The following is a 15,047-nucleotide window of genomic DNA, read 5'->3' as shown; positions in this document are numbered from 1 at the left end:
TGCCAGCATGGAGAGCATAGAAAGAAAATGGCAGCTGTAAATGTACCACTTTTCGGTATTTGTTGTTATGAGTCTGGAGCTATGTATTATACATGCACAGGCAGCAAAAAGCACTTGACACCTCTTCTATCCAAAAGGCACACAGTCTGGCCAGACAGATATTAACATTAACTTTATATTTTTCAATTACGTAGGAAGGAAAACTACATCTGAAACCTGCACAGGACCTTTTATGCTTTAAACCTTTATGGATTAATTCACAAACACTTTTTCACTCATTTATGTATCTACAGTCAGAACAGATCTTCCCAAAGCCACATTAAGGTGTATGGCAAAAAAACTGCCACAGCTTACCAGTGCCAGAATCTACAGCTGGAAAAAGGGAAAACCTGCTCATATTCCCTAGATCTTTTTGTGAACATACATTCATGTGTGAAACAAAATATCACAACCAAATATATCGAGTTTCATGTCTTTTGTCGGTTTAGTCCAACAACTTGCATTCTACAAAAAAAATGATGATCTTTTTTAAAACTAAATGGAGTACCTGCACCTTTCAAGGTGATAATGCTACAAAACCAGCTGCAGCATCCCAGCACTTTCTGTTTCCAGTTCTTTCTGAATGGATAACCTACTGTTTTAGAGCAATGCACAGCATGGGAGCTCTGAAAGATCCAAGCCTTATGGTCACTTAAAAAAAAAAAAATGACAGTTTCTCAAGCAGATGAAACAGAAGTATTAGAAAGAATTAGGGTTTTTGAAATCATTGCTTCAATTCACAATGTCACATTGTGATTTTTTTTTTTGGCTTGGGACAAAAGGCCTTCGCTAACAGCCTATTTTAAGGTCAAACAGGAACCCCAGCTTTGTTGCAGAGGGATAGATGCAAGCTCTGCTAGTTGGAAAACCAGCAGAAGCTAAAACTGCAGAATCACATTTTTTAAAAAAAATCTGATTTATTTGTCAATTTTATGCTTAAATAACTGGTTTTTAGGACACCATGAAATTCACAACAGCCAAGGCAACAGCAGCATAGCAACAGACGTTGCTACTCAGAATAGAATCGTAGGAACGATTCTGACGATGACATCCTTTCCATGCCAGGCATACGGACGTACACAAGAACAGTCTACAGAAGACATGCATGCTTCCAAGTTCCAGGGCTCAAGTTTTAGACTAAGAGCTCCACAATCAAGCATGCTGTTATCCCGCAGTCCAATACAATGCAGCAATTCCTGTATCACAACGCACACTAGGAGTCCCTAACAAAAGAATCTTCAATATCTCAGCACAATGCTGAAAGCCAAAAAGGTTCACTGTGCCAAGCCTCAAAGGACACCTCTGCCCCAGGCCATCCAAAGTTTCCAAAGCCTGTACTGCCCTATGCAGTGAGTGAAATACATTTTTATTCTTTGGTTAAAACTAAGAAATGTGTCAGGACATACGCACTGAGCAAGGGTCTCTCTAGTCCAAGACGGCACACCCCTCTTCATTTAAAGTTTAAGATTTAAAAATTTATCTTCAGGTTGTACATAACATTACAACACCTATATAATGCACCACTTTCTCAGGAAAAATTGCTCTTTTGTGAACATCCTTTAACGTTCCATAAGACATACTCCAGACTAAAACTGAGGACAGACTAGCAGTGCTCATGCCACATACTCTTGCTGGGAATCCTCTTAAAACAAGGATGAGAGGCCTCCTCTGTACAGTCTCTGACTGTGCAAGTGTAAAAAGACCCAGAGCAGGATTGCTTTCTGGAACATCACAAGAACAGGTGGCATCTCCAAGTTGATTTGCAACAGAAGCACATTCCAAGTAACCTGTATCAATTGTCCACTATTTTCAGATCTCTCCATAGGAATCACAGGTGCATATAAACAACTCCCCTAGAAATCTTGCTCTCTGCTACAAAGGACCAACCTACCATAGGAATATGAAGCTCCAATTTTAATGGAAGTTGCGTTTTCATTCCCACTGGAAGGAAGTTCCAGAGTTTCACTTTTCTAATAACTTCTGATCCATTTGCATCCACTTGTTTTTATATTATCATTGTCTATTAGCAGAACTATCTCCCTGCCTCTTTTTTCTAAATCTAAAATAGCAAGCGTAACAAAATAAAGACTGGGAGAAGTTAAAAATCAAAATACTTTTCATTTTCTCTAGCAGGGAAATATTTTCACTGCTTTTTTCAATCTAATAATCCTTTTCTGTACTCATTCTAATTTCTGGAGCCTTAATCCCAAAATGTGTGCTCTGGGAGTTAAGATGCCTGTGATACAAAGCTAACTCTGAAATGGCACAGCCATGTATTTTTGGCTCAGACTTTTCAGAAAATTTTTTTCAGTTGTAAGAAAGCTGTGACAAAGTACAAAGAGCCATTTGAGATAAGAACGGGGGATAAAAAGAAGCTGTGATGGCTGAGATACAGGCAGCAAGTAGCCTGAAAATTCAAGAGGAAAAACATTGACCTGAAAAGGTACAGAACTGTATGAAAGAAAATCAGGGAGTCAGGAGACAGAAATTCAGCAAGACTGATCATCAGCCAGTTCCAAGGAGAAATGAGGGCCAACGCTTCCTCTCGGCATCCTTTTATGAGGAGTACTGAGCATTCTGGTGCTCAGCCTAGCATCTTCTATGTCCCAACTAGGACCAACAAACAGCTTCCCTCCTCTTTTCAACTGCCTGTATTCTGCTTGCAGAGACTCACTGAGCACAGCAAAGGATGCCTGAACAAAATGACCCAGGGAAGGAGAGTTAACAGGTGGACGCAATTCTTGGGGTCTCAAAACCCATTTAACCAATACTGCACTCAAGGTCTTGCCAAGGTCTTAGAATTTATATTTCTAGAAACTAATCTATATAAATATTAGCTTCAGCTACTAAACTGAACAAAGATTGCTTAGAAGTAACTGAAGTAGTTTAGAAGTTTAGTTTAGAAGTGACTAAGGCCCAGTCAGGACAGAAGTTGGAAAAAATAACTTAAAACTCAAAATTAAGCAACAGCTGTATCAAAATGTGTTCCCTAAAACATTAAATATCTGAACATTAACTCCAGTTAATAAATGTATATCTTGCTTCCTGTTGCACAAAGGGTCAAAAATATAATAGATTTTTGGATTTGATAGTGTATTACTCAAAGACAAAAGGATTTAATTAAAACTTTTGGCATAGATGTCTAAATAGAAATATCACAAAGTCATTCAGTCATGCACACATCACAACTTCTTGAGTAAGGCATGCATTACAAAAGCTAGTACTTTCAAAAACAATCTGAGCAGCTTTTGAATTTTTTTAATCGATATATCAATCATTCTTGATAGAAATACTATAATCTCCCGTGAGTTTAAAAGAAAATCTATACCAGAAAACAGAATTTCTAGGAATGAAGACACCTGAAAACATTCATCAAAGTCCATGCCTTTCTGAGTGCTAAATTTACTCAAGGCAATAAAAAACCTATTATTTGGACCTGAGTTGAAGCACTTAGCGCTCTACTTCAGGAAAATCTTCAATTTTAACTCTGTACTAATTGTTAATGATGCTAATTGGTCACTGTACATTTTAGGAAAGTTATGAAAAGCAATGCAGTCATATATATTTTTTTCTACAACCTTATCCAAACATTTAATTTTTAATTCTCTTTTTTGTATTGCTCTTATTCTAAGCCTGCGAGTGCTAGGGATGAAGGAAGGCAGAGCAGAGAGTGGACCTGACTGTGCACCCTGACTATACACAGCATATTTATCTCAAGAGTAAGAACAGAGTGTGCATTGCTTAAAAATCCACTCCACAGATGAAGCAAATACACAGTAGGAGTTGAGCTGGCAGCTTGTCATACAGGCCGGCAGTACTCCAAGAATATGATGACAATAAGGGAAGCTTTTGGGGGAAATTTTACAGAAATTGGAGGTGGTTTGGTTACAGAGGAAAGAAAAGGTTAGTACCAAGCATGAAAATAGTTCAGCTACAGAGACAGATGAAATACAAGATTCAAGTGAATGGGACTATAGGTACCCTTTATAGTAAGAAATTTAAAGTCTTGGGCTAGATGAGCAGGATTTTCAGAAGATAAGTTGATAACATAATACCCAACATTACATTTCTTGCTTCTTCCCTAGTGTAGTGCAGGGGCTACCCTTCCTCCCAATGCCTTTTTCTTATTTCTTCCTCCATGTAATTCCTACATACTTTGACTTGTGGTAGTTGTCAGAATTTTAATTCTTCTCTCCTGATTTCCTACCCTAAGTGACAGTGCAAAATTTTAAACAGGAAGCTAGCTTCTTTCTGGATTAGAAATGGCTTGGACCCTGCAGAGTCAGAACAGTCTGAGAAGATGATGCTCCATTCAGCTTAAATATAACTGTGGTCCAGCCAGCACATTTTATTTCTCTTGAAGACATTCATATCAAATGTAGTTTTCATCAGGAGATACATGTCTGCAATATCCTGGATAAAACTCGGGTTCCTCTGGGTGGGGTTGAGTGGAATGGAACCCATCCACACAGACAGATACCAAGCTGTGTGCTCTGCTAATGATAACTTGCCTGCATATGTGTTGGCCTTGCTCAAGAGATCTGAGCATGCATGCATGTCAGCAAAAGCACGAATCCCCAGGCAGTTGATAGGATGAAGCTGGGATTCCAAAAATTCACAGCAAGTCCTTTTCACATCCTGTAGTTGCAAGAGACCAGCTGCTGGGAGCAGTACCTGAAAGGAGAAACAACAGCTGGTTAATGTTCCAATGCAATTCTGAGCTTATACAAGAGTAACATCAATATTAAGAAAATAAAATAAACCATTAAAAAAACAAGACTAAAACACAGAGGAAGATTTCAGCATTATGCAACTGAAGAAGTTAAAACCCAACATGAGCAGGATTTTACCTCCCTACAGATACCATTTAAAATAACAAGAAATATCTCTACCATTGTGTTCACTGGGGAAATAATTCCACAAACTATAGCTCTCACACTTTAATAAACTCTTCCCAATATTCATTCACAAGTTCGCTTCTTACATTTCCCAGCATTTCATAGTTACATCTCATTTCCAAGCCTTCAATGTTAGATATTCTTTAAAAGAAAGCTTCTAGACCATGATAGAATATGCAAATCTTGTTTGCATGCAAGCACTGGACACTGTACCATTTTTTTTGTTAGCATCAAAAATAAGCATCTTTATGCAAGTGATTCCAGTAAGGACAGAATTCAGCTTCCACAGAAGTCTGTGACCTTCTTGGAAGCATGATCATTCAGGCATGTCTGACAATCAATATAGACAGGAAAAAATGAAGGAGCATACATTTAACAAGAGTTTGATTTGAATATCAACTGTTAATGAAAGAGACATGAAAAAAAGACGCAAATGTGATTGCACTGAAATATACAAACTATTGCTAAGAAAAATACTTAAAAATTAGTTTAAATTTTAGATAATTCTTGAAAATATTAAGTAAGTCTAACTAAGTGGAGAAGATCTGTATGTAATAAGCATAAAAGTCAGTGTCACAGAATTCAAACAAATTTAGTAAGCTTAAAGGTTATTAATTACAAGGTTGAAACAGTACAGTGAACTCGTTTTATTTTAGCATATGTTTATGTAAATGTTAAGATAATATTACCAATACAATTTATAATACCAGAACTAGAGTATGATTAGTTATAACATTGAGTAGATAAATTCATTTGATAGTTAATTCTATGATAAGATATAATTATTAACTTACATAGCAAAAATCAATTCTAGAAATCTACTACAAGTATTTATTTACACAACTTGTCCCAATGAAGCAAACATTTCACATCTGCTCAAAAATTCAGTAACTAATTCAAGGACAGTCCTAGATAATTTTAGGCATGTTATCAGTATAGTTGAGCAAATAATTCTGAGAACAGTCCTTGACTGCATAAACGGATCTAGTAGAAAAATATGTAAAATCATCATCAAATCAGAATACAAAATGGAAAGGTGAAATGAGAATGGCACGGAGAAAATAATTTAATATTTGTATGCACAGTCACACTGGCATACTTAAATGAACAATACAGAAATGATACAGGAACCAGATCACTCTTCATTATGGGAAATTTACACCAGTTCTTAGATTACTGTAACTGAGCTTGCAAAGTTAGAGATTTCAATACATTTTAGTTATCAGAAAACAAAACATTTAAATCTAAATGTATTTTATATTCTGCTGCTAGAAGGGAAAAGGCAAAGTGCATCAAATTTATCTCGTTGAATTACACATTGGGCTTTGGTTACTAGGCAACAAGAGCTGTGATAACATCTAGCTATTTTCATTTGTACCTATAGAACTGTTGGTCCGGAAGCCGTAACAACCTCCGTTCAAAAATACAGTACCATCACAGTCAGATTCACTCTGCTGAAGCCAGGGACAGAACTAAAGGGGGAAAAATACCAAAACAACCCAAACTCCCCACAAATCCATAAGAAAAAAAAAAATCCAAAGAAAAGAAAAAAAAAAAGACTACATTAAAATTGCAGTACAGATTAAGTTTAACTGCTGCAGACTCGAAACTGGTCAGTTTTAGCTCAGATTTATTTCCAAAAATAGCCAGTAGAGGGTATCATAACTTTCCTTTAAAGATCAAAAATACTGTAATGCGCATACTGCTTTGTACTGCAAGAAATGCAGAGGTGGAAAAAAAAAATCTCTGATTGCTCGTTCTACGAAAATGTTTTCTTATCATGGCAATTATTTTTTTTTAAATCAAAGAACACTGAACAGATTATTATTACAGATGGCAAATAAGATATTACGTGTTCTCTTTCTTTGTGTCAAAATTGTGGTGATGAATCTCAGAATGACTGCTAGATTTCCTAGACCAAATGATTTAACCCTTACGAGCCTATGAAGCCTCTTCCCTGCTTATTTCCTTTTGGTTCTCCTTCCTGCAGTGACATGCCTATTCCCAAAGCTCTCTGCACCCACCACGCCAAATACATTTTTCCAACCCCACCGAAACACAAAGGACTGTGACCAAGTGCAAATATTTGTTTTAAAATCTACCTGCAAGGTCACGTGCATAGTCAGGACAGATCCACTTAAGGCCCGGAACTCGGCTCCGTGTTTTTACTGGAGTAGAATCAAGCCCTTCTCAATAACTCAACTAGATCATCAACCTGTATCTGAGGCTGCTGGTCTCTCTTGTAGCCCTTCATGTACCTGCCAGGAGTGTGTCAGGGCTGAGGGTACTAATGATGCCTGCAGGTTTTCTCCCTCTTTTTTTCCTGACAGCATTATGACTCTATTCATTTTTGTTCAGCTAGACACATTCACCTCACATGAGCGAAACATGTGTTGAGCTCAGAGGTGAGGAGCAGCTGGTACAGGCAGGCACCTCTCCAGGTGCTCACAGGCCCATCAGCTCACAAGGAACACATTTACAACAGTCCCAAAGAGATCCAGCCTGCCTGACTGATGAACAAACCTCTACAAGGAAAGAAGGCTCAGAGGAGATGGGCAAGGGTAATGAACTCGGAGAAGAAATACAACAATGAGCATCTAGCTGTATAAAGAAAACCGAACTTATCTCCACAGGAGGGGGAGTGGAGGGTGACTTCTGCTTTAGATATATGGCTGTATAGTAAGTCATCAGGTTATGCAAACAGCCTCTTCTAAAATAATTAGTAGCACATAAGGTCTTCCCAGCTAGCCAGGCCAGTAGGGGGAGAAGTACATACGTGACGGCTCAGTCCCACAAAAGTGTAAAACTGAAAAACCAACAGAAGGAGCTCTCAAGAGAGCAACAGGCTCGAGAGGGCTTTAGCCCACACACTCCTTCCTGGTGAACTAGAGATGCCCACCATCCTGACAGTGGGCATATGAAGATCAGTAATGGGAATCACTTCTTCACAGTGATCTAAATGTGTATTTCAACTGCTATATCATGCTTGTGTTGTGATTTCAGCATATTGGAGTATGTCTCTACTAAATCAAAACATAACACTACATAGTACCAAGTATCTTCAAAACAGCAAATTTCATGGCAAACATTTTAAACCCCCCTCATGGACTATCCAGAAGAAGCTGGTCAGAGCAGCTGCCCTGGAGTGCCTCCATACCAGGCAAGGGTGTTCATCCTGCCTGGGGGCTGCTAGATGACCTGACAGGCACAGCCCCTTGATTGGTAGCACTTCTTGAACACACAAGGTTTTAGTAACTCTCCTGCTAGTTGAGAATGGGGGAACAAGTCCAGTGGAAGGAGCCACCAAGATCATCAGAAGGTTGGAGCATGTGATAATACAAGGAGAAGCTAAGAAAACTGAGTTTGTTCAGCCATGAAAGAAAAAAAGGGAGACTTTATTACAGTCCACAGCTACCTAATGTGAGGTTAGAGAAGAGTGAGCCAGACTGCTCTTGAAAATGAGTAGCAGTAGGACAAGGAAAAGTAGGAACATAGGAAAATCTGACTGGAAGAAAAGGAGTTAGGTTGATTTTTCTTTTTTGTGTTGTGTTTTCCTGGGTATTTTTTAAATCATGAGGCTGGTTAAGCCCCAGAACAGGTTGCCCCACCCAGCTGCAGAATCTCCATTCCTGAAAGATATTAAAAATTCAGTGAACAGGCCTCTCAACCTGCTTTTAAAAAGCTCAGTGAAAAGTAAAATTTAAACTGATTAAAGCTTTCTGCTTGTTAATTTAAATAAATTTTATCCAGTAATTTTATATCTGTCCAAGCTGTCTTCTTTGTACTCCTTTTTGTACCATTAGGTTCTCCTAGACAGACCATATTGTGATACCTGACATATGAAGATGCTTAAGACAATATTTTCATCTCTATTACTTCTAAATTTCTTGTAACCTTCTTAAAATTTCTGCCAGGAATATTTGCTCAAATTCAAATTGATACCCACCAAAATCACATTAAGATCAGTATAATGTCAATAGGAAAGTAGTGAAAGATCGTATTTTTTGGAAATGTTTTGAAAACAAGATCCCACAACATAAACCCAAAAATTTCTCAGAACACTGAAGCACTTTTCAAGCAAATAAGCCAATAAAAATGAGAGCAGCATATGCCAAGAGAATTGAATAATGTGCTGTCTAAAATAGAAAAATTCCATTCTTTACTGCACAGAAAGAAAATAGATCTGTAACATTAGGAAAGACACTAATCTAGGAAAGCAGATGCATGAGAATCCAAACACACTACAACATAGAAGCACACAGAACAGCAAGTTACATCCTTGCTAGTCACAGATATTGCATATTTTCAGATATGACATTAAAATGAAATAAATTTCAGAGAACAGCAGTTATGTTAATGCCTGTAATAAAAAAAACTTGAGGAAATAGATTAACGTTTAACATTTATTTCTTTTAGATAACTATTTCAGCAAAATAAGCTCCTTAATTTGCTGTTTACATTATCATAGCATAGGGAAGAAGAAATTAACATAGTGGTTAAAGATAATCCAAATTATCTTATTTTTTTACTCACATCTACATGCATCTGTGCTGTAATTAAAACGGTGGTTTGCAACTGAAGTGTAGTCTAAATTCTAGTGAAATCATTCAGCATGGCATTGAAATTATGCTATTTGGGAGTATGCATACAAAAACACTAAAATAGACACAAATATTTTAAGGCATCTGTGGGATAAAATATGGAAGTTTCAATTTTGGAAACGTCAACCCTGCCTGAATTTCTGTATGAACAACATGTGCATGCTAAGCGCAGTATTCCAGTGTTAAAATACAAAACTAAGAGGGTGCACTGGAGTTAAAGATGTGCATGACCTGCAAGTTTAGAACATGATGACATGCACATTATGAAGGATACCTTCTGGATATCTTAACATCCTCAAGGCTATTGCACAATGAAGACAGGGATGTATTAATTTTTCCTTTAGCTTAATGAGCCCCATAAAAATAAAAATCAGGTGCAGATGGCAGTTTCGTAGTATCACAGGAAGGAATCAGCCTGCTAATCACAAAACAGTCCTATTACTTCACATTCCCTCTGTACTAGATACAAATTGGTAGAGCACCACTTCAGTAGAAAATAATTAAATAATCATGAAAATGCAGTATTTTAAATGATTGACATGATCTACAAAATACTAAGCAGCTCCCAACTTGGAAATCAGTGTGACAGATTAAAATGGAGTATAAGGAAAAAGTAACTGGTTTACATATCTGCTTTTTAACTCGCATCATAATCTTAAGTGTACTTAAGAGTTCACTTCACGTAGTGACATGCAATTGATAGGAAGTAACCAATATGCTCAAAAAGTAGCTTTTGAAGAGATACCACCTTGGAAGATTAGTCTGAATGAACTACAAATTGTTAATTAAAACATTAGGTACAGAGGTGGGTTTTCTGGATTTTTCTTGGGGTTTTTCTGAAGGGGATAGGTGTAGAAGTTTTGAGAGGGATTTGGGATGTAGTTAGTGATTGCTGATGTGCAGAAACAAGATTCATGAAGCAAATGAAATAACAGAAGAGCCATTTATTCAAGTATTACACTATATTGAGTGATGTCCATCTGGTCTGTAAGGGAGAACCATGCAGTCTTGCTTGGCTTCAGGGTTCTCCTACATCTTCTCTACCAGAACAGTGCCTTAACCACCACATTAAAGTGCATTTTGGCATAAGCTTTCAAACAAGAGAGACAGATTGATTTCCTAGTCTGATGGTTATTTTTGTTAACAGTCAGAAGCTTAGCCTTTCAAATCCCTTTCTTCTCTTAGAAGATACTGGCAACAGAAATGAAACATTCTCTCACTTGGAGTAAAACATCTTGAACCTAAAATAATTTTAGTCAGAATTTTAGATTTTTCTTTCAGTGAAAAAAATTGTAGACATTTTGATTTGATAGGAACAAGGTTCTTGATTTGAAGTTTGGCCACTGAATTTAAGTATGTATATAGTAAGTAATCCAAAATGAAAGCTCAGAATCCTTCATCATACTTTAATTAATTCAGTCTTTAGAAGATTACACAGCTGCATAAAAACACCTTCATATTTTCTTAGGAACAGCATAATTTAAACAAGACTAACTCGAGTCTGAACAAAGCCACTTCTGATATTGTGTCATTCAGGAACTGGACAATTTGTTCTTTAATTATGGCAGCTGCAGTGCTACCCTGTCAAATAATATACATAGCTACCCTGCAAAAGGATTAGAAGAAGCTGAAAAGATGAAGTAGGCAGGATAACATAACTCACACTACACGGTCTGCTCTCTTCCCGTAAAGGCTGACCCACATAAAGAACCGCTGCATCAGCTGACGCTCTGCGCTTCCAGTGAGCTTCAGCCACAGGACTGAACTGCAGCATCTCACACCTCCAGCACCAGGCCACCCTCAGCCTCAGCCCCCACTGACACACAGGGACTTAGGGTATACTAAAGGCTACTAGGATAGGAACATTTGTAAAAGATTGCCCAAAACTGAAGATGCAAAGAGCTGACATAAGACTAAAAATGTTCGTTCCCTGTTTCCTAAAGTATACAAAAAACCTTTGAAGAGGTGGGGAGAGGGAGTGGGGAAGGAAAGAATTGTTGGTTTGCTGGGCTTTTTTGTACATTACAGACTGACTTCTAACAAACAAGGTTTGTTCTCCTAGCATAACTGAGCATTTTCTGGCACTTTAAAAGAGAGGGCTTGAAATGCCATTTGCAAAATCCCAAACCTTGGCAGGAAACAAACAGCAGCATAACTGGGATAGCAGATTGTGAACCTCTGCTTGCTCTATTATTTCATTCTCTGGTACAGAAGATGCATCTATACTACCAAGTCTTAAAGTAATACAAAACCAAGACCTAAGGACAACAGAAATAGAATGAAGTAGAAATTATTTCTGTGCATGGTGCTTATCTTCAATACAAAAATTATGTCAAGATTAAAATCTAATATGCAGTAAATAGTCCTTCAGTGGACTCAAACCACATTTGATTACTTCAAGCTTTTACCATTATAATTATGTTTTTGTAGTTTATCAAGATAATCTTTTACTTATTATTCAGTTTCCTACAACAGACCATAATTATATTCTAGAAATGTCACAGAGGATTTCCTCAAAAAAAAAAAAAAGGCATTAGCCTCAGTGACAAATTTCATAAATACTTTAATCTAGATGTTGTGCTTAGAAAAATCAGGTATGTAGAGTCAAAATTCGCAAAGTAAATAGCATCTACAGCTTCCCATTTGATTTTTCTTGCAGATAAAGGTTTAGTACATACATTTCATGATTTAAAGTACAACCAATATCAAGAAAAGAGAAGCATTTTCAAGGAAGCCTTTATTCAGCTTCCAAAATTTCATCTTATGTGTCACAGCATACTCCTGAACCTACTTGCAAGTAAGAGAGGTCAACCGTGGAGTCTCTTTAAGGGACTTCATTTACTCATAATAAGCACCTGGAATTGCAGGGAGGTGGACAAGCATTCATTTCAGCAAATGAACACTGCACTTTAAGTTGGCAAGGGCTACTTTTCAGGTTTTGCCACAGGCAGCTTTATGATCATACAGAGAAAGAGAGATGTGGATGCCTACGGTAAAGGTCGCACCTGAGACAAAAGTAGCTGCTTTCATCCAACTTGGCATGGAAGCATCTCTAGCACAGCCTAGCACTGTGATGATTTTAAAGACTCAGAAAAGTTGTACAAATGTTTGTACACACCTTACACACCTTAATTATTAATGTTTAGCTAAAGGGCAACCACATCCTAGCAAGGCAAGATGAAGGCATCAGGTTTTAGAATCAGAAAACTTGTGATGTCAGTCCTGATTACTTCTTATCTACCCAATGGTCATCAGATCTGATACTCTTTTTTTTCCTTTTTTTTTTTAAATCATAGAATGGCCTGGGTTGAAAGGGACCTTTAAGATCACCTAATTCCAACCCCCCTGCCACAGGAAGGGACACCTTCAATTAGACCCAGTTGCTCAGAGCCCCATTCAACCTCGCCTTGAACACCTCCAAGGATAGGGCAGCCACAAGTTCTCTGGACAAATAGTCTATTCAAGTCTGTAAACTCTTTTAGGCCACACCATACTTAAGAGCTTGTGGCTGTAATACCTCTCAATGGAATCCCAATCCTAGCTGGCCCATAAAACGAAGAGTTAAAAGTATTTTCCAGGCTAGTCTAGAACTTCACAGTTTTCCAGAAAAATGTTCAAATAATAGGTAAAATCCAGGCCTTCTAAAAAGAAAAAACAACACATCTCCCTAGTCAACTACACAAGAAAAAAAGAAATCTCAGTTTCCTTCTGCAGAAGGAAACGGCAAAAAACTTGCCTTTGTTAGAACAGTTTTTGTCTAGCTCTGCTACAAGCAGCTAGGGATCTCCTCCACAGTCTGAGTCACACTGGAAGCAATTTTGGCATCTGGTTTAAGACAGAATCTGTTATGTCCTCCATCCTTCCCCAGTATGCGGCTAATCCCAGTATTTACTGAAACGAAGCTTCAGAGCAGTGCTCTGCTTCCACCAGCACCGCCCCTTCCCCTGTCTTCCCCTTTTCTGAGGAAAAGGGGAAAAGGAAACCTAGGATGGAGAAAAGTAGAACAGGTGAATTCAACCCAGATCTGGGCCTCATATGGCCTCACCTAATTAGGGAGGTAAACCTTACGAGGTGCAAATACCTGCTTTGAAACACAGTCTGTCTAATGGTAACACAGGTAATCATTTCCAAACCAACCAGCACAGCTAGAAAGCAGCACAGCTCACCTTGGGCATCCTAGGCAGCTTGCACTCATGCATTTTGCAGCAATGTGTTCTACTCATTTAGGCACCCACCCTAAACAATAACAACTACATGGATGCACATACATGTTTTTGCACTTCTCTTTAGGTACTCTAAAGAAAAGCATATTATCTTTCAGCATAAGTTAGTAACTCACCCTTTTACCCTTTACAAGTGTATGTGGAGTCTTTGAAACAGACAGACACTGGAAGAAAAATAAGAGTCCTGTTTTAGTCAACTCTCAGTCAGCCTAGAGAAGGCCTGAACTCCCTTCCTCTCTCAAATGATAGCTTTTCCATGCCTTTAATGGCTTTAAGCCTTTCCCCAAAGCATGCTATTCCTGTCATATTTTAGACCATCCAACAGTGATAACAGGTGGTAATGCAGATTTATACAATGACATAGAGATACTGCTGTGCCATTTTTTATGCTCCTTTTGAAAGACACTATTTTACAATAGTAGAAGTTTTTCTAAGGTGACTACAGTATGTTATTCTATACTAGAAAAAGCTGTTAATGTAAAACATAGCCGTATGTAGGAGTAATTCAATTTTTTTTCTTTTCATGCATTACTTTACACTTTCCAACATTAATTTTGGTCTGTGATCATGCTAGCCTGACATCTAGCTTAGCTAGAAAGCAGTGAGATTTTCTATTTTTGTCCGATCTTGAAAAAAAATCCTTAAACCAGTTCATCACCTACATCTTTTGCTACCTACTTTTCAAAACTAAAGGAAATATGTCCTTTGGAAGCCTGTGACACATTACAATCACTCTGATACAGCGAAACCCAACTATTTATTCCTATTTGTTCCATTCCTCCCTAGGGACTTTTGATCTATTTATTGCTCATCATGTGACAATTAGGAGGGACTATAACCAACTTGACTTTCAAAAGCTTTTGATATGGTTATTTCTGGACCACTCAAAGAATTACAGGAGGATTTTAGTAGCTATGCACAACTCATAAATAGAATTCTGAAACATATGGGAGTTTGAACTTTCCTTATCTCACCTGCCACTAACAAAAACCAAATCCTTGATAGTCTCTGTAATGCTCAGGATCACTAATGACTTTGTGGTGATTTACTAAAACATGAGCTGAAATTCCAAGGAATAGCCTGCTAGAGAACATAACATTTTCATATGATCTCAGCCACCTCACTTAAAAAGCTTTTTTTCTGTGGGTATGCAAGGATTATTTTTACAGATATGTCTATAAAATCCTATTTGCTCTAGTGATTGGATGTTTTTATTCATTTGCTTTTGCGCTTCATCTTTTGACCCTTTCTCTAAGCCTACCCTTGACCTGTAAGAGGATGCACCT

General features: G+C 37.7%; 1 protein-coding gene across 5 annotated transcripts in view; it reads right to left on the bottom strand.

The window, feature by feature from the left end:
- KLHL2 (kelch like family member 2) overlaps window positions 1-15,047 on the bottom strand; it is a 56,963-nt gene that overhangs the window by 16,442 nt on the left and 25,474 nt on the right. For all 5 annotated transcript variants that reach the window (XM_042014860.1, XM_042014856.1, XM_042014858.1 and 2 more), the window contains one exon: window positions 4,551-4,713. In XM_042014860.1, the coding sequence (XP_041870794.1) occupies window positions 4,551-4,713 (163 nt within the window). The remainder of the gene's footprint in view (window positions 1-4,550; window positions 4,714-15,047) is intronic.

Source organism: Corvus kubaryi, unplaced genomic scaffold (assembly GCF_017639235.1).
Source record: "Corvus kubaryi isolate FWS band 111438036 unplaced genomic scaffold, C.kubaryi_AGA036_p1.0 split3-131, whole genome shotgun sequence".
NCBI lineage: Eukaryota > Metazoa > Chordata > Aves > Passeriformes > Corvidae > Corvus > Corvus kubaryi.
The sequence above is the reverse complement of the archived record's forward strand: the minus strand, read 5'-3'. Positions and strand labels throughout refer to the sequence as shown.